At 38.4% G+C, this 20,055-nt stretch overlaps 1 protein-coding gene across 2 annotated transcripts in view; it reads right to left on the bottom strand.

Moving 5' to 3' along the window:
- Nucleotides 1-3,777: 3,777 nt before the first annotated feature.
- Nucleotides 3,778-20,055, bottom strand: part of MPP7 (MAGUK p55 scaffold protein 7) — a 148,306-nt gene continuing 132,028 nt past the window's right edge. For both annotated transcript variants that reach the window (XM_082753478.1, XM_082753477.1), the window contains 6 exons: nucleotides 18,870-19,040; nucleotides 12,671-12,751; nucleotides 10,770-10,863; nucleotides 9,598-9,706; nucleotides 8,377-8,520; nucleotides 3,778-6,946 (listed from right to left, as the gene is read on the bottom strand). In XM_082753478.1, the coding sequence (XP_082609604.1) occupies nucleotides 6,767-6,946; nucleotides 8,377-8,520; nucleotides 9,598-9,706; nucleotides 10,770-10,863; nucleotides 12,671-12,751; nucleotides 18,870-19,040 (779 nt within the window). In that variant the 3' untranslated portion in view covers nucleotides 3,778-6,766. The remainder of the gene's footprint in view (nucleotides 6,947-8,376; nucleotides 8,521-9,597; nucleotides 9,707-10,769; nucleotides 10,864-12,670; nucleotides 12,752-18,869; nucleotides 19,041-20,055) is intronic.

Raw genomic sequence — 20,055 nt, 5'->3', positions numbered from 1 at the left:
GTAGTGAACAAGTTTGTCGTCTGCATTCAATCAAGCTCTTTTGCCTTTCACAAAATAGGGGAGAGCAGTAGAGCTGAACTGTGGAAATCTAGGCTGTCTGAATGGTGTGCAAGTCCTGTGTGAGTAAAACTACAGATCTGTTTGCTAAAACCTCAGTATTTTACCAGGTAGACTTCTTTTTTTAACCCTTCATTAATCTTCCAATTAAGCAAGAAGCATTTTTTTTTTGTAAGCCTGCTTTTTTCATTAAAATGACGTGGTGTACACAACAGAGCTCGATAAATACACACATATGAATATGTATGCACACATGCACGATAAAATGGAATTGGTATTGGCATAAAGGTAACATTCGCTGCACTCATTACAAGACGCAGACTCTTGGCCCTCAAAGTCTCACCTCTTCAAACGCCTGGTTAGGGTCTGTGCATTTCAGTTCGCTCTGAGTTTGGGCTGCATCCAGCTGTGGCCAGCGATGATCTGAATTCAATGAAGTCACAAGAAGATAATAATTCAGCTTCAGTTCTGGCTTTTGACAAAACAATGGTTCGAATCAATCTTTGGTTTTGGTTCTACTTCCTGCTTAACAGCTGTGTAAAGAAAAACATCTGGAGCACTACCCCGGTAGGGCCAATAACCGAGGCTGCATGTTCATGCTATCCAGATAGCACCGATAATAACAGGACGTCCAGGCCAGCCCTCAGCTGCAACAAAAGCGAACAAACCCAAAATGTTATGCTCTACTCCCTGTAGCAGCCAGGGCTGCAAATGGGACTTCATCTATGTCTTCTACAGCAAGGAAAACAGGACAGGAGCTGCCGTGGCTCCGAAGGAAGGCTGCCCAGCACAGCCCACAGGAGCACAGCTGAACTCTCTCCCCCAGGCAAGGCAGCCTCATGGCTGTGAAAATCAACCTTTTGCTAGCCCCTGACCATGCCCAGGCTCTGCCCAGCACAGGGTGGACTACATTTTATCTCCATGTTTGTGCAGTGCCTAACACAGCCCAGTCTTAATTTGGGATTCAGCCTCCAGAGGCTGGATCGAAGTAGGTTTAACGGGGAAGCATAACCCACACACAAAACACAAAGCAAGAGTAATTTATGAAGGGGTCGAGACACTCTATGGAGTGGTCCCAACCCCTGCTTCCATCTGTGCAATTTCCACACCATAAATGTGGAAATTTCTGATCATGAAACACAGTGACTACTCCTAGTACTTGAAGCCTAGCCCAATTCAGGGAACCAGCATTTCTTAAGAATAGGCTGGTAATATGTATCTAGGAAAAGTGCGGGATCATGAAATGTCCAGAGGTCGTACACCCAATAAACACAACTCCACCAAGCTGTCATTTACTTAAACAAGGCCCCCCGTAGTCAGCCCTGGCTGCATGAAATTAGAACTGCTCCTGGCCTGTTTTATCACGCACTACTCTTATGTATCAGGCAGGCCACAAGGGCCTCTCTCAGAGCTTTTGTATTTTCATGGCACAAAATGCTGTTCATCTGCTCCCCACCTGGATCACATGCTCTTCACCTCTGGGTTTCAGAAACACACCGCCTCCTCTGTCCATTGGGAGACGAGTAAAATATGTCCTTTGATGAAAATGTCAAATTGTTGGTGCCTCACTACTCTTCCAGATGAGACAATTATCTCTTTTTCCCCTCTGAGATTATTAAACTAAATTTGTACAAGGCCAAGAGGAAAAACAGAATGCAGTTGCCAGTGGAGTTTGGTAAGCTTTTGTTAAAATTGTGATGTTTGTACTCTTTTCCCATACAAGTTAACAAAATCAGAAGAAAATAGAGCAACAGCTCTGCGAACACCGCCAGGACCAGCAGTGCTCCCTACATTTCAACTCTCAAAATTAATTTTGGCTCCACTTACCAATGAAGATCTACTGGAGCTTATTTCTATTTACCAGAGAGGGAACAGAAACCACAGCACATTAGCAGCCAACTCGCTAGCTTCCTTGTTCAGTGACTGATAAAAATAGAGACGTGTTTCCAGGATAGTAGCCTCACTTGTAATGTTCTCAGTCCCTCTCTCTACCATACCCACAGACTTGCTGCCTTTAAAACATGTACCGAATCCCTCAAAACTGTGCTTCCCTAAGTCTGAACATGATATTATAGGAAGCTTGTAACATCTCTTTTAAACCACAAATCTAAATTTCACATGAGGAAAATTAAAGCATGCCTTCTGGCTTTTTAGCATACTCAAATCCTGAATATCAATACGACTAGTCAAAAGAAAAAATAGTTACAAAAGAAATTGTGACCTAATTTCTCTATTTATTTCTTATCAAGAAATTTTCAAATACCGTTTGTGCCATTCCCCTTTTGGGAATCCCGAATATAGTTGTCTCCATTCATATACTGAAAAGTGTAACGGGCAGGTTTGTGACACCAAGTCTTTAAAAATGTGTTTAAATGGACATACGTGTACCACGACTACAGCTGCAAACCAAAGGATTGATAACCACGATTCACCCTCTTTGTTAAAGTGCTGGATATCAGCTACACAAAATGCTACAGTATTTTATTATAGAGATGTAAAATCATTCCACGCTCTCTTCCAAACATCCAACTTGTATTTCAGACAAAGATACCAAGGGGGAAAAAGTATCCAGCTGTCTAGAACTCCAAATTCTCTCATTTGTACTGTCATTTAACATAAGACAAGATTTAAGACCAGACTTTAACTGTTTCCAAATGTTTTTGTGTATGCTTCTGCCGAAACCTTTAACCATTATCAAGCACTAGAAATCTTAAACAACAAATACACATGTAGTGTTCCTTTTATTTTGTTTTCAGACACTTTTCTGTTGAATGCTTGGCATCACACGTTAGTCATGGTAATATATGATAAATACTTAATGACTTTCAAAGCACCTTGGGTAAATTGCAAGTGCAAATGATTTTAAACACTGATACACAGAAAACTCTTATTCCTGTGGGGAAATGTCTGTAGACACTGCAGTAACAAAACAAAACAAAAAAAACAAACAAACAAACAAAAAAAAACACTCAAATTATAAGTTTAATTGTAAATTTCGGAAGAAACTATTCACCCTTTGAAACAATCTTACAAAAAATAAATACTAGCTTTACTGAGGAAAAAAATCTGCATGCACAGGAGAAACCTGAACCTAAATACATGTGGGAAATGCAGAATACGGCACTGAAACAAAACAGAAGGGGTTTAAAAATGTTCTCTCTAATCCTAGTATGTGTTAGGCTTTTTTTTTTTTTTTTCCTGGAAAAGATGTAACAAAGTGCAAAAAGTAGTTGAAGCATTACCTTCTTTAAGTGTTAGGAAAGAACACAGCCTCCCATGTGACTTGCCAGTGGACCAGGAGCACATGTGGCCGATGACACACTCCGGGTCGGGAACTTGGCCGTCGATCCAAGCACTTTGCAAGCACAGACGAGTTCGTGTCTCAGCTTGACCTTCTGCCTTCAGCATCCATCTCGGAAAGAAAATGGTTTACTTGGGGGTGGGCTGCAGGAAAGGGTGACCATATGTTCTGAAGCAGAATTCACCAACAAACATGAAAAATTGAGAATTTCACTCTTTGCCGCTCTAGGTTTATTTTTCCATGTAAAAATAATCAGAATTTTACAGTTAATAGAGAGACTTATGAAATAACTTACCTCTGGGCATTTTTTCTTTTAAAATCAATATATTTTAAAGTCTATACTTTATGGTGCTATTTACAATAAAGAGAAACAAAAAACACTTTCAGTGATAGCAATAATTTATTGTTTTGCATAAGAAGGTAAGATCAGAATCCAGGTAAGACACCAACCAATGACCTGATGGCAAATTCAAGTATCGAGCTTGGTACAATAATAAAAAATACTAGCATTTGTTTGACTACGGCAAACAGCTAAAACACAATAAAAACATCTGGACTTGACTGTCAAAACATACAGATCTCTAAAAACCCACACAGCACATCTTGAATATGTGGAATATTGAAAACATGTTTAGTCATCTTCGTTCCCAAGTTTTTGGAGTCCAAAGGAGCACACAGCCCTCCCCATAGGTGCCTCAGAACAATTCAGTACACGGGCTCAGCGTCCATCACGATAACCAGGTTCCTGTGCTGTCAAAACTGTTGGACAAAGACATTTTTTTGCCACGAGCTTGTATCATCCCTGCCAGCCTTACAGTGGCTTCTATTTTCTTTCTTTTTTATTTATTTTTTTAAAGCAAACACTGTGATAATGTTGATTTTCAAGAGCAATCTAGTAATTTAAGTAAAACTACCTCGCACTCGTTAAAGACTCCGTGCACATTTTGCTCTGCTGGATTTATGTTTTTGTGATTCCCTTCCTTTTGCAGGTGTTACAATTCAGGACTTAGCTTCTGGCCTGGAGACGGGGCAGGCAGCCATCCATCTAGGAAATGCCTGCCAGGACTGTGCTGAGGATCAGAGTCGGTGTCTCTGTAAATGCAACAAAGCACGGTGCTGCTCACTGCTGCCCGGCACAGCAAGCATGTTGGAGAAGGTCCTCCTAGACCACACTGACCCAGGAATGGGAATTAAAATCTTTTCAAAAGGACATGAAAAGCATGCAGTAGAGCCAGCACTGTTTTAAAACAGGGACTTTGGAGAATATTCTATCATCTATTTCTTAAAGAGAAAAGCAGGTCCCTTTTGGGAGAGTTATTTTATACTGATGTTCTGAGACACCGTGGGTTAGAAGCAGCATTAAGAGTGTTTCATTAAGGACTAAAGCTCCTCTGGCTGGAAATGGCCAGATCCTGGGAGCTGCAGAGTGCCAGCTCAGTTTTCACTGGTTGCTAGAGGTGGTGAGGGCACTCGGCACCTTGCAGGCAAAGGCAAACAGCCTGAATTACAGATCCCCTGAAAAACAGTTTGATTTTCAATAATTTAAAAAAAAAAAAAAAAAAAAAAGGAGAACATTTTCCCAACCCACAGAATCTGCCTGCAATTAATTTAATCAACAAATCTCAATTGGTATTACAAAAAGGTTTAAGTCCACCTGAAAAATGGTGAAATTTGACAGAAGTTACATTACAGCCATTCAAACAGAGCATTTATCCATACTGAGATTCAGTACATCTGTAACTCTTGCATAAACATTTCCAGACTCCTAGGGATTTTGCTGTTGTTGCTTGCATTTCATTTGTTTTATACAACTCTAAGTCAAATGCAATGACCCACACATTAAATATGCATTTAGAAGAAAACTGCAGAACCCAATGGCTTGATCAGCACATGAACTGAAATAAAATATTTACATGGAATGTTGAGCTCAATTTACAGAGACGGTGTTTCAAATTACAGTCGTGGTAATCTGTTTAATAAATGATCACATTGACAAGAAATTTAAAAATTTAACATCCCTTTTCAACCCTTTCATAAATATATAAGTTTTCACTAAATTCTTTACTCTTTAAACAAGACATCTATATTCTCTTTACAGATTAACATGAAATAACTGTTTCCTGTTTGAATGCCACAGATGTGATGAACTGAATTGAGCAAGTTCCTATACACACTCTGTACTTACAAGACATATTCACAACACAACACATGGGTGTTACTTGGTCTTTACAGATGTATTCATTTTCTGCGTATCAGTAGTAAATAAAGAAAAATACCAAATTATCTATATTAAAAATACATAGTCTATGATACATTAGCTTTCGCTGCCACATCGAATTTAAAATGAGGTTTCCAACTGTGTCTGACCACTGACAAAGATATTTTTTATAATGAAGTTTACAGCATTAATTTATTTTTGGATGGAGACAAAATGTCTGTTACACTACTAAAAAAAGTATCACTACATACTGAACAATAGGAAGAGTTAACTTATTGCAACTGCTTTCCAGATCTTCAAGGTTTCCTTACTAATAGTTTGAAAATTTCTGAAGGGAAATCTGTTCTAAAGAATGCTAAAAATGCTTGTAATCAATTTAAAGAAAAAAATAAAAACTCTTTGTTGCTATTCATACTGCTTCGCCACTGATTTTACAGATGACTAATCCCAAAGATTTTGAAGTTATATACATAGTAACTCACATTTTTCCCTATTTAAATAAATATTCCTGTGAGTTTTGTTGTGCCACAAAGCATGCATGAAAATATTTTCAATCCATGCACGCTCACAGCAGAGTTTTTCACAATTAAGCCACTGAATATCTTTTTTTCATGACTACGCAAGTGCAAAGGAATACGAAAATCACTCTGTACATATAAGACAAGGTTCACATCTAAAAAAGTAAAAACACTTATCTTTTTATGGATAGGATGTCTTCCTCATAAAACTGTTGGTCACTTTTGCCTGCCTCAGTTCTCTCAAGCACTTAACGGATAATAACTTCCAAGTGCTGATGTGCTTTTTATGAGAGCAGTTATGCTTAAAACCGTCAAAGTGCTGATCTCCAGTAATAATTACTATCTTCTGCAAACTCTCCATTAAAAAAGCTTACCTTGGAAATGGACATAAGAATGACAGAGAGGTGTTTGGCAGTTTTGTTACACCAGCATTAGCTCACTTTACTGAGCGTAGTAAGACTTCGGTTCGACCTGTCTGTACTGTCCCAAAATTATCAACAGGAAGATTGAAGACACGGAAAAACAAGACCAGTGCCAAGTATGTGAAGAGTGCACCTGCTGCTCAGGTAGAGTTAGAAAGCCCTCCTACCAAGAAAATGGCCCTTAAGTATTGCCTAACCATGCACCAGATTTAGACTTGGTCGACGTCAGACGCCTCGTGTATGTGAAACGTTACGAATGCAGCCAGCTGACAGGAACCCAGAAGGTCTCAGTCTCCAATCTGTCAAAAGTTGTTTTGAGCTCGCTGTAGGCTGTAGCGAGGTCATCGTTGACAATCACCTTATCAAAGAGGTGGCCATACTGGCTCTCCATCACCTGGGCAGACTTGATCATTTCTTGAAAATCTTCCTCCTAATAAGATCAGTGCAAGGATCAGTCAGTCCACAGAAACATTACATAAACTAATTCTGTGGTAAATGTGAAGCTACTTGTTTATTTCTTATCTCATCAGGAAATGGAAACTGGTTTTTATTTTTAAAGAAATATAGAAATGACCGTTTCAAATCATCTCAGAGAACATTCTCACAAGTAGAGTTTGTTCTACAGGCAATCCTTCCATCTCTGCCCTTGCAGTAACACAGTTGGTCACCGCATGGTAATTAAAGAGAACATTTTCTGTTAGCAACACCAGTGGAAAATGTTTCTAACTGTTTACTTTGATGATACATTTAAAATTTCATTACTTACGTCTTGGCTTGCTATCAACAAGCAATTTGTTACAGTGCAGCCTTTGCTCTTTTAAGAGCTTGGCAGGAGCTGTCTTCCTATGCCTTGTTAGACCTGGTTCAGTGGATTCCTGCTCATGTTTGGGGAGGGAACAAATCCTTGGAATTTAATTGATTACACACGATGAGATAATAAAACTGTCCCAACTAAACAATATCCTAAAGAATGAAGAATATCCCCTTAAGAATGAACTCCTCTTATATTTTATATATGACACGAAGTATTGTTGTAGTGCATTATTTCCAAACTATTTCAAAAGCATATTCTACAAAGACAGTCATACATAGACTTACATAGATACAGAGAGAGATACTGTATCTGCTCTATCTAAAATATCTATCTTTGTAAGTCTATCTGTGACTTAGCTTGAAAACCAAATCTAAAAATTCCTAAATAACATCTTATATTTGAGTGAGGGAAAATGATACACCCCTTAAAAGCAGAAAACAAAGTCTAACAATGATTGACTTTGGTCTTGTCTCAATTAAAATATTTTTATATTGTATTTTAAGGAAGTAAGCAAGTTACTATTGGGTAACATGACTAATTTTTCCTTTCTTTCTTTTCTGATTGTTGACTAAAGGCAGCATTTATTACTTTCACTTCCTTGGATTTTTTTCATTCTTTCTTATAATATTTATTTCCCTTTAACATTTTTTATGTCTGCCCAAAATATGTTATTTTTATTAAAGCAGCATTTATTTTTTCAATTGATGCTTTATATTTGAGGTTTCCTCTAAATTAGACTCAGAGCTACACTTGATAAAACAAGGAAATTCCTATACTTAAATAGAAACATCTAAGCCCACATGCAAATTTTTTAAGGAGATCCACAACATCATTTGTCATAAAAATATACTTGCATTTTGAGGGTTCTTCAATTACATAAACTCACATAGAACATGATGGAAATGTAAATACCCATGAGCACAGCAAACAATGAGAACATCACAGCAAGTTTAGGGTGACAGAGACTGGGAAATAACATGTATGGTAAACACCACCAACAAACTCTTAACAAGATCTCATGCTTTACCATGCCTAAATAAACTTACTGTAAAGGGTTTTGCAGTTCCCCTATCATCTTTACTTGAAATAATCTTGGCATTTTTTCTGGTCTCTCTCAAACGGTCAAGCGGTGGAGGCTTTATAAATATAACAAACGGTTTAAACTCATATGTCCGTAAGTGTTTCACTGTCTGGGAAGAGGAAAGATTTAAATTAATTAGTTTATTTCTCAAAATGGAATTCACTATAGCAAAAGAAACTCTCCACTAACCAAAATAAACCCATAAAGCACTTGTAGAAGGCTATCTTCAGAAAGGCTATCTAGAAGCCAGCTTTCTGTCCTCCTCATGTTGTCAGGGTCCACAAGACCCTGGTGAAGGTTCATCCCAGAAGGGCTCACAAGCCTGAGTCCACTGGAGAATTTAGTATTTCACTGAAAAATCAGGCATGCTGGACATGCAACAGTCTGGCCAAGCAATCTGGCAGCACCAGCCTCAGGAGCCCCTGCCCAGTTCCCCTGGTGCAGGTTTGGCTTGCCCAGATGCTCTTCTGCTGGCACAGCTCTCTTGCTGCTGCTCTACAGCAAAGCCCCGCATATGAAAGTGCACTGGGAACTGCTCACAACCTGCTGGGGTTCAGAAGCCACAGGCTGGCCACCCTTCGAGATGAAAAACTTCGCCTACTTTTAAGCAAAGCGGTCCAGCTCCTGAAAGTGCTGTGGTTATTAGTAGAAAAAAAAAATCCCAGTGGAGCTGTTCAGCTGATTTGAAAGACAATGAAGGTTAGCACGAGAACAAATGGTTTAGACAGGAATGGTCTTAACAATTATCCAGCCAACAACACACTGAACGTGTTCCTTGACTTGTCTGCCCTGCATGGAAACCCTTTGCACAGACATACTGCTAAACACGGAAGAGAGTTGCTGGATTGGTGACAGCTCAAAGCTTTTCTGAAATTTAAGTTTTGGAGAGAACCTCTAACATGAAACGGCAGAAATTTGAATGAAAATATGGGAGCACTTTGTAATCACATCTTTGGTATTGTGATGTGAGCTTTCAATTCAGTTAATTACTGAGCTGAATACTTGCAAAATATATTGAAGTTTCCTTCCTCTTCTCCTTTCAGCAAGCCTTGCTGCGATAAAGTTACCCAGCAAGCCCACCCAATAGTAACTCAGCAAGGAATAAAATACACTTTTTTAGAAACAGGTTCCTGGAATGCTAATATGCAACACAGGGAACTACAGGATTCCAGAAGTGCTTACTTACATGAGGCTGCACATCCAACAAACAGACTTTGTTTTTAGCTAGGACTGATCGAACAGAGTCTAAACTTGTACCGTAGTAGTTGTTCTTATATTCACCGTACTCGATGAACCTGTGGCAGAAGGTGAAAGCAACTGGAATCATTTCCATTTTCTCCAGCAAAAACTTATCAGTTTGGCTTATAAGATCTAATTCAGAAGCAAAAATATTTTACTTTACACTTGAGTTTTACCGTGTTTTATAAAGGAAATGCTGTCAAGTACTTCAGCATGTCAATTTTAAGAAATCTTCTACTTTACCACGTTCAAATCAGTAACACCTGCTTGTATTACAGTTAAAGAGAAAAAAGTACTGTAGTCCAACAGCCCACTAATGTTTTCCATCACCTCTTTTTCTGAACTAATGCAATGCAATAAAACAGTGGATAAGCTAAACAATAGAAACTACTGAAATTTCATTGCACACTACAGAATATCCAAATTCTGTCCCAGAAGAGGAGGAGGAGCTACAACAGTGCTAATGGAACCGAAGCGGCTGGTTCTGTGCTATAAAAGTAAAGCACGAGTTGCCAAAAAAGCAAAGCACAGTTTGAAGTTTCAATAAAACCCACAGCTTTGTGTCTAATACACTTTTGCCCTCTGAAACACTGGGGCAAAATTTCCAGCTACAACATTTTACAGGCTGCTTGAGAGCATGATGCTACCATTGTCTTCATTTGAGTTTAAGTTCTGGAGGGTTTACAGGCAGGGGCTTCACTGTAGGTCTCTAAATTCAAAAGCACAGGAAGTGCCTGTCCTGAAAAAGAGCAGAACTACACAAACATTGATTCAAGCACGTTTGCAGCACTTCCAGACCCCTCTCTTCCAGCACTGCAATGCTTTATTGCTATCAAAGACGACGCTCAACACCTACAGTTTCAAGTCTTATTGATGAGCTGAAGTACTGAAACCACTTGGAAGCTTAGAAACATTTGTGTCTGCATGTATTTCTTTTTTTTTTTGTTCTGTATTTCAGATTCTGTGAACTGTTTATGTATCAAAATGTAATTCTAACAGACCTTCAAATCACTGCAGCTTACATCCACTCTGAATTACTATCTAAAGTTACAACTAACCCCATTTTACAATAAAGCCATTGTCTTAACTACAGTTCTAATTAAAACCTCTTCACCATACTTGTTATTCTGTACGTCAGTCTCAAACAAGTGCTTGGAAATGAAAATGTATTCAACGCCATCACTTTCTTGGCTTCTTCTTGGTCGGGTAGTGTCTGCAGTTTAATTAAAAGAAAAAAAGAAGAGATGTACAAAACAATATAATGCAAACCAGTTCAAGAAACATTCAAAAGTGTACAACCCTTGTGCAATACTAAGCGTAGTGGTTCCCTTACTTCTGACAGACATAAGGCTGCTCTGCTAGGCAGCACTCAACACGTGATAGGATTGAGTTTAAAAGCATGCACAGCAAAAAAAAAAAGCCTCCTGGACAAGTGTCAGATTATCATTTTTATTAACCAGTGGAAAAATCCAATAAAACGAGGACAGCTGAATAATAAAAAGGAGCAGCAGTCCATAACAATTACCCCAACTTTGCCACTCGTTAAACTTATTAGCATATTAGACCATAAAGGGAAACAAAGTTCACCAACCTGATTTATAAAATGTTATGTTCATTAACAACACTAGCAGCTACGGTATGTAAAGCATGATAGTAAAGAAACGGGGTGTGAATTTTATGTTTTAGTGCTTTTCGTTTTCTGGTGATTCTTTTTTCTTTCAGTAGTCTTGCATTATTAGTTGCAGTTTTTACTTTCCTTCAAGCACTAGGCACAAAGTTTTTACCTACAAATGAAACTTCCTTCTGGAGTTGCCACTTACGAATGACGAACCCCTCTAAAAATCACATTTAATGCAAGGTGTGTGTTACAGCATCATGTATTCTTCATCATATATGAACATATACAACCTGATTGCAGAAACCCAGTTGTTGAGTGCCATTTGATGCCATGCTCTTCTTAGGTTGACAAAGACAAGACCTCCAGTTCTCCCTGCAAGTCCTAACTTACTGAATTTCAGGGAGAAGGATTTCTTTACTTGTTTATTTTAAATTATAACCACAAATTTGGAAGAGAAGTGAGAAAAGGCAGCTTGATGAATTTGATGAATACTGGCAATTTTTAGGGAAATACTTTTAGGCAAATGATTGCATATGCTTCAATGTGTTAAATATTTGGGAACATCTTTTTTTTTTGTAGTTTTCAATACCCAGCTGAGGCAAATATTTGCAAATGTAATGACTTGCTGAAAACAAATGTATTCACTTTTCTACCTAGAAAATTATTTAATACATATACCTTATCATATACCTTATAGTATACTTGTACTTGCAAAAAAAAATGTGATAATATCTCCTGAATTCAAAATGTTGGACCCATATTTTTGAAGGATCCCTATAGGAGGCAAAATTACAAGTACGAAGCAGACCAAGGAATGAAAGCCCAACTAAGACTGTCAAGTCCTCTGTATGAAAGAAAACCCAGTAAAGTACTGCAGAGTTTAATACAGAGCAATTTTATGCATTATTATACAAATCATATTACTTAATCATATGGGGGGAAGAGGGGAAAAAATTCCCCAAACCAACTTTTCTGAAGCTAATCAAAGGGATTTAAATCATTTATTCATGGGATGAAATTGTTTATTACCAGTCTTTATTTTCCAGCCTAATGTATAAAGGGCATTTTGCTGAAAGCAAGTGTTGGTAACAGAGTATGTTTCACAGTTTTACAGCTAAATCCAGGGTGTTCTTCAGCCGAGTTTCATTTACGAAACCTTACTGACATCAATCATGTTATACTTGTAGTAAAAATCCACTGCAATGCCTCTGAGCCAAAACGTCCTATCAATTTAATCAATGCTATTTAAAATACAACTGCAGCAGCACTTTTAGAAATTAGCAAAGTAATTTGGATGCCAAGCATGCATTTAGAGACCTAAATCTGAAAGTGCCTTAAGTTAATGCAATAAGAAAGGAAACCCAGTATAGCATTAAGAGAATAGAAGTGTGTTTTTACTTACGTGGCACTGTTACCCCGTAATGCTGGGTGTCACTGATCAGCAATTTCCGTTTAAGTTCATTCAGTCCAACACCTACAGGACCTGAAAGAAACAAATGGTGCTGTTTCCCCGCAGCCAGGTCTCTCTGGTCTTCAGGCACAAGTAGTACTCCCTGAGATAAGCCCACAGAGCTTATGGCTAAAATACAAACTGGCTTTTCATCAGTCATTTAGAAACGCCCATGGACATAGCCTCTCCTCGAATATACAGTGCTGACAAACTTCAGGGGAGTTAGCTGGCAGTTACTGTGTTCTGACTTTACTACCGAGGAAAAAATCAGTGAAAAAGTTGACAGCAAAGCCAACTTTCTTCTCCACTGCACTCCTCCCCTGAGGAGCACGGCTCCCACCTTCTCCCCATGTCCTGGGAATCCCACTCCTGGCAGCCCCTGCTGCAGGCAGGAGTTCAGTCGGCCTCAGGCCGTCCCCGTCCACCTTTTGATGGAGTCAGGGCAGCACTGAACGGGGACAGGGATGAAGGGCAGCTCCTCTCCATGTGCTCAGCACTCCCCAGGTCACAACCTGCCTGGGGCGCTTTTGTTTCTTTCTTTGCTGTTGATTTTCTTTTTAACTCTGCTTGTGTGCTGCCTGCTGTCTGAACTGCTCCAAAACAAACGTTTCCTTCTTCGTGTGGCTGCCAAAGAGGGACCACTCTTGGAAGGAGGTTGGCAGAAAGAAACAGACTGCATGGAAGGCTTTTGACCCAACTCCTCCACCTCCACTTGAGTCCTAGAAGTTATTGCAGAGACGTTGCTTTTGATTTTGGGGTTGTCCCTAAGTCTTAGCCATATGCCAATGATTCTTGAGGTTTCTCTGAGGGCACTTTGTGTCCTGTGAGCTCTCAGAACCGCTCCCCAGCACCAGGAACCTTCTGTGCAGGGCTCCAGCCTGTTCACCATGTTTGGTGATATGTTCATGGAGGAAGCACAGCTGTGTGTGTGTGTCCACAAGTTTCTGATGTGTACTGGCCTTGTTTCTGCCAAGCCAGGTCAAGAGCAGAACACAGAGGAGAGTAATTTGAACCACATCCCAAATAATCCAAGGATAATACGTGTGGTTTTAAGGAAAATTCTTGCTGTTGTAGGAAAAGGGATACATATATGCATTGAATGCTTTGTAATAGCCATTTTAGAAATCAGAAATACAAAACCTAATAAACATTTTAATGAAAGAGTGACATATTGCTTAATTACTAGTGAGTATGGTATCAAAACACAAAGCCTGACGCTTCAACACCTTCAGGTACCTATTGGTAAAAATGACTGTCCACCCCGCCTGAAGTTAGAAACACGTAATGATGAGAAGCAAAGGACTGCTACTATCCCCAGGCTGCAGTCTTTCTGCAAAATCTTAAGAGTTTCTGCATTTATAATTTTATATGTTTACATAAGTTAAAAACACAACTACATTTCAAGTTCCATCTCTGACCCGCCTGTAAATTAATCTATCAGTATGTATAAATGTTTATTTAATATGGTGTACAGCAGCCTCTACTGGTGCATGTCTGCAGAGGAAAGCAATGTGTCATGAAGATAATGGCATTACTCTTGTGTTTATTTAAATATATATATATATATATATATTATTTTTTCCCTCTTTTAATAGTATAGCTATTTAAGCAAACAGTTGTTTTTTTCAGGAAAAGTGATTAAAATTCTCAATATGTACTAGCAAAGTTGAATGAAACAAGTGGAATTCGAGGAAAAAGGAATCATTGTATTCCTCTAAAGCAAAAAAAAAATTCCCATCAAATCTGCACAAATATTATGTCCTTAGCCTATGTGCTGTCAAATCAACAATATGCTTTTAGCTCTATTTATATATAAATAATCCAGGCTTCATTTACTGTGACAGATGCTTTGGAAACTTAGATCAAATCTGTTTTAAGACCCAAACCTCATTACTACTCTGTCTCCCCTTCCAGGTTACCATTTTAAACTCATCTTTAAAGATTACTACTGAAAGTTGAGGATTCCTCTTTTTCAGTGCTGTCTTCACAAAACTCTCATAATTGTAGCACATGGACTTTTCGGGCTGATTCCTAATTAGTAATGCCATCCATTATGCTCGTTTTTACACCACAACTCCTGAGTGTAACATATACTTCTATTCTGAATCTTCTTTTCATTTTCATGCTACAGAAAAAGATGCTGGTTTCTAATAATTATGAATCTGGATATGATTTGAACTCAAGAAGAGAATAAAGCATCAGGATTGGAAAGGACAGTCCAGATTCTTATTGCAGAATGCCAGGCATGTGGGACACATGACTGTAGCATAGTTTTAGTTTACTATAAATCACCCCAGACAGCAATATTTAGTGTTACGGTGACAGATTTAGAAATACTTTGTTTATTTTTTTGTAAATGAACATTTATGTTGCTTGATGTTCCATGTTAGTCATGTCAACTGCTTGAGTCCTGCATAAACAGACTGCAGTGCCTACCTTGCTGCAAGACAGTCTTGCAGAATTAAGATCTCCAATCATTAAAATTTGCATTATGTTTTGTACCATTCAGACATGCCTGGAGAAAACTGGAAAAACTGTGTGATGTAAGTTCAGACCTCAGGAAGATTAACTCAAGCAGTTACTCTTCATCAACAGATACAAACTGATCTCCTAGAAGTCTACTTATTTGAAAGAAAAAAAAAGAAATTGGTCTTTCAGAAAAGATTTTGGAAGGTAGGTGACATCACCTCTGCTGGGACTGTAAAGACCCTGTAGAAAACATGCATTGACAGGCACTGTGCATGTCAGTTATTCCTTCTCTAATACAATTGACCACTATAACGCAATGTAGAAATATGGCACAATGACATATGAGGTAGGAAAGCAGAACATCATTTTTCCATTTTTCAGTAAATTGTCACTAGCAGTGGGAGAGCACTTCTAGATTTGCTGTTCACTGAAGCAGGAACAGGGGGTCCATGCCAGTTTTCTCATTGGCAAGACTCGCCAACATAGATGCTGCATCCTTCGTAAAACAGACATTTCTGAACCATGCTGACCTACCTATTCATTTAGTCAGGAAGGTTTAATGAACACAGAAACTCTAGATCTCCTTCTTCATTGTTCAGATGGTTTACTTGGAGTGGTATGGTCAAAGCAGACTATCTTCCTACAGCATTGCTGAAGTGCTATTAAATTCCTGCAGGCCACTAGTGAACATGATGCTAAAGGTATGTCCTTTGTACCGAGACAGACCTGGTCTTCACACAGCTTCTCCATGATAAAACTAAAAGTGATGGATTTTTCAGTTTTTAATATAAGAAATATAACAACAGAGAACTCTTCCAGTCCCCGATTTATTTTTTCTGCAGTAGTGACCAGCAGGACACCATTGTGGGGAGTATTGATAGTCTAGTTCAGGGACAAGACCCCTTTCTGATTTGTGCCACATGCTAATAACTGTTCCTTCGTGGTTACACACCTCTGGTTCTTGTTTCCACCACTGCCCAGGGCATATGCATCACCACAGATGCACCCGAAAGGCTTTACATGCCTCTGGTGTCAGCACTGTATGCAAGCTACCATGTGTGTTCTGGGGCACATGCTCATTGTTTGTTACTACTGACCTTGCTTAATCCTAGCACTGCCCCCTTTAGAAATTTCTGCCTTAGCTGATACTATGCCATGTACAATTACAGTGTATGGCACATCCATTCTGACTCTCAAGAAACAAAATTTGTGCTGGTCTGGCCTTCACAATTACCGAAGCAGAAGCCTTTGTGGGCAGGACATTTTCCTCATTCAAGTAAATGAAAATTCCACTGTCTAAACAATATAGCTTGTATTAAAACATTCTGCCTCAGCTTGATAAGGCTGCAACACTGGTCACATGATATTGGACAATTTTGCTTTTAGCAGAATCATCACGTTCCTAACACCTAAAAGACAGCACAGCAGAAGCATCTGTATCATTAGCACTCCAGATGATCCATTATTTTAGCCCCAAGGATATGCAGGACTTTATTCATGAGCATACATTTGCAGACAAGGTAAAAGCTTGACAAACTAATACATGTAGCTGAACCTGAGACTAATACATCACACTGCAGGGCACTAAAAATTACTATGTATGCAATTTGCATTCTGTAAATTAGACTAGACCAATTTAAAATGAGGCCAAAAGAAATTTCCACTTCACAGTTGTCAAACTCCCTCTCCCTAAAAAAAGAACAAAACAAAACCTCAAAAGCTTTCCAACAGTAAATTATGCATTTAGGCTTAGCATAACACAGCAGACATTTAGTGTCCCCACCAATTACAGCTATAAATTCATTATCTGTCCCTTTGTTTCCTGGTAATAATACCCAAGTTATGTTTGACAGATTATATTGTACGCTGCTACTGGCACACAAAAAGCTTTTAGAATATATTCGCTCCTACTATACCTGTGTTGCTTAGCTCTGCTACTTTTTCCACATTTCGCACAAGACATTTTTATAGTATTGGCCAGACTTAAGCTGCCCTTAATATCCAGAGAAAAACATTAGAATTACTGAAGTCTGCAATAAATTTCTGAACTGCTTTTGTTACTGAAAAAGCACACTTTCTTCATTTGATTTATTACAACAAAAATCAAATGAAATCTCTAGGTATTCTTTAGATCAGACATATGCAATTTGTTATAAAAAGTCTACTTATCACACTTTTGCACTGCGCTCTGTTGATGTAAGTGTAAAATCAACTCAACCATGTTATTACTTGTTGTATATAGCCCACAATCTCACAGTGATCACACTAGTAGGTGGCTGAATTTTAGTGCTGGGGAGTGACAAAACTGTTTATTAAAAACTAAATTTAATGTTCCCTTGGATATGAGTGATATAAAAACATAGCTGCTCAACAGTTCATAACAGTCCCTGATAGAGGGTCATATTTCTCTGCTCTGCTGCTTTTAGAGTGGAGGAAACTTTACTAATGAAGCATCAGCCTATGTACTACTGCAAAAGAAACAAGAAGTAATGAGACATTATTCATTGGTAGTAATGGTTACTCACTGGTCCTACCTTTGAAAAATTTAAAATATTATACTTCCTCCTTTTTTAGAAGATTGAGGCAATACATTTTGATTAGATAATAAACACTGTAGTGGAGCTATGGTGGTGACAGATTACAAAGGAACAGAGCGTTAAGGGTGACATCTTTAATATTCTGCAGCTATATTTACATCTGCTCTTGGCACACAGAGGTTCACCTTTCATCTACCTTTCTCTCAACCTGCTTATTTACTTAGTTTAACACACCAGATTTTGTTGCTGTCCACTTATATATTCTGCTTGATTGACCACAGGTATTTGTTCTTTTTCTACATTGCTGTATTGATCGATCTTTAAGAGCAGAGCACTGACTTAATTCTTAAGAGTTTTAGTACAGATTGACTGCCAGCTTCAGATTAGTCACCACGGTAGCTATATTTTAACATCAACTCTTTTCGTTTTGGCAAGGCTGTAAACATCATCTCCTAGAGCAACCTTATATACTAATTGGGATACCCTATCTAGATGGGTGGACTACAAGACAGGTGAAAAACTGCATGAATAATCATGCTCAAAAGGTGGGCTCCAGGTGACCACTGCACTAGCCATGAGTCCCCAGTACATGCTGGCAGCAATGAAGGATACCAACATGCTGGGCTACATCAGCAAAAGGATTGGCAGTGAACTGAGGGAAGTTATTCTTTCCACTTCTTAGACTCTGAGGAATAATCAGTCCATGTTGCACTCTGTGTTACAAGAAAGATGTTGACAAACTGGAGGAAGGCCAGTGGAGGGCTTCCAAGATGATCGGGAGCTGAAATATGACCTTCAGGTGAGACAGGCTGAGGGAACTGGGCTTGTATAGGCTAGAGAGGAGATGGCTTCAGGAGGACCCAACAGCACCCTTCTAATACTTGTTGAGAAGATGGAGCCTGCCTCCTTACCACGGTGAATGGTGGGAAGAGAAGACATGGTGGGAAGACAAATTCTCAAAGCTGTTGTAGTCAGCAACCTGCTCTGAATTCAGTGCTGATCCTGCTTTAAGTGGGAGGTTGGACTAGGTGACCTTCTAAGATCCCCTCCACATGAATGAGTCTGTGGTAAATATTGCGCTAATTGTCAGTCCTCTGTTTTACCAGGTTAAAAATAAGGTTAATATTAATTTAAAAACAACTTACCAACCAAAACTACAAGCCTGTATTTGTCATTAGGTTGTCGTCTATATCTTGCAACTTCTTCATATGTTGGGATATCTGCTGTGTCGTACTGATCGCTCTTCTTGCACTCATACATAGATTTGTTTGTTTTTTTATCTTTTCTGCTAAGACGAAAGCTTCTTCTAAACCCAGCTGCAATAAGAACAGGATCTTTTCAAAATAAGAAAGTGAGTCTCCTCGAAATATCTGAGAACAGTCTCTTCCAAACACTCGAGGATTGGTGCATGGAATAAAAAACACACTGTATGTTTAATAAGCCATGTCATTAGAATGATATTTTACCACAGTTTAAAACTATGTCAGATACCTATTTAAACTGCAGAATTAAGATTATCAATAAAATCATAACAGTTACAAGCTGTAAGAAATAATTACATTAAGTTGTTAATATATTTAGAAAATTTGAGTATTTTATACATTAGGAGATATACACAAGGAAAACATTCATGCAATCTGGATTCCCATACCATACTTAATGCATTTCTATTAAATCATCATGGCACACAGACATCAAATACAACATATGGTAGAAACACATCTAGTGGTTGAAAGAGTTAATGAAAATTAATTCCTTGAATTATTTTTTGTGCTTGGCTCCATGCTGATACTATAAAAAAGCGTGCTGAACCTTTCCCGAAGATGTTTAAAAATAAAACCAAACACTGTCAGTTACATTCCAAAACACCATGAAACATCTTAAGACAACACAGTTGCCGTATTATGGATATGTTAGCATGAAATTGAAAGTTAATATTCCTATTAAATTTGCATTTACAATTGCACCAACAGAATTAGATCTACAATACCTATCTGCAAGACTGGAAATTTCACATAGCTATTAAGTATTTACAAAAGAGATTATCACGGGCATTTTCAAGCAGAACAGTATCCCCCCCCTCCTTCGAACACCATATGTTAAAAACTAATTTACTCCTCTGTTAATGATTACCTTACAGTTCTTCAAATAAATCCTTTACGTTAATTTTACTGGTATCTCTACTGTATTGCTTTTGTTCTAGAAGGAACTATGGAAAGGACTGCAAAGAAGGGCTGCAAAGCTGATTTCATTATTTGGTGGTAATATAGTAAAATACAAGCAACAGTTTAAAATTACTGAAAAAATCCCAACACCTTTTTTCGCCCAAGA

This window comes from Aythya marila, assembly GCF_965140915.1.
Source record: "Aythya marila genome assembly, chromosome: 2".
Classification (NCBI taxonomy): domain Eukaryota; kingdom Metazoa; phylum Chordata; class Aves; order Anseriformes; family Anatidae; genus Aythya; species Aythya marila.
Note: the sequence above shows the minus strand (reverse complement) of the source record. Positions and strands in the feature narration are given on the sequence as shown.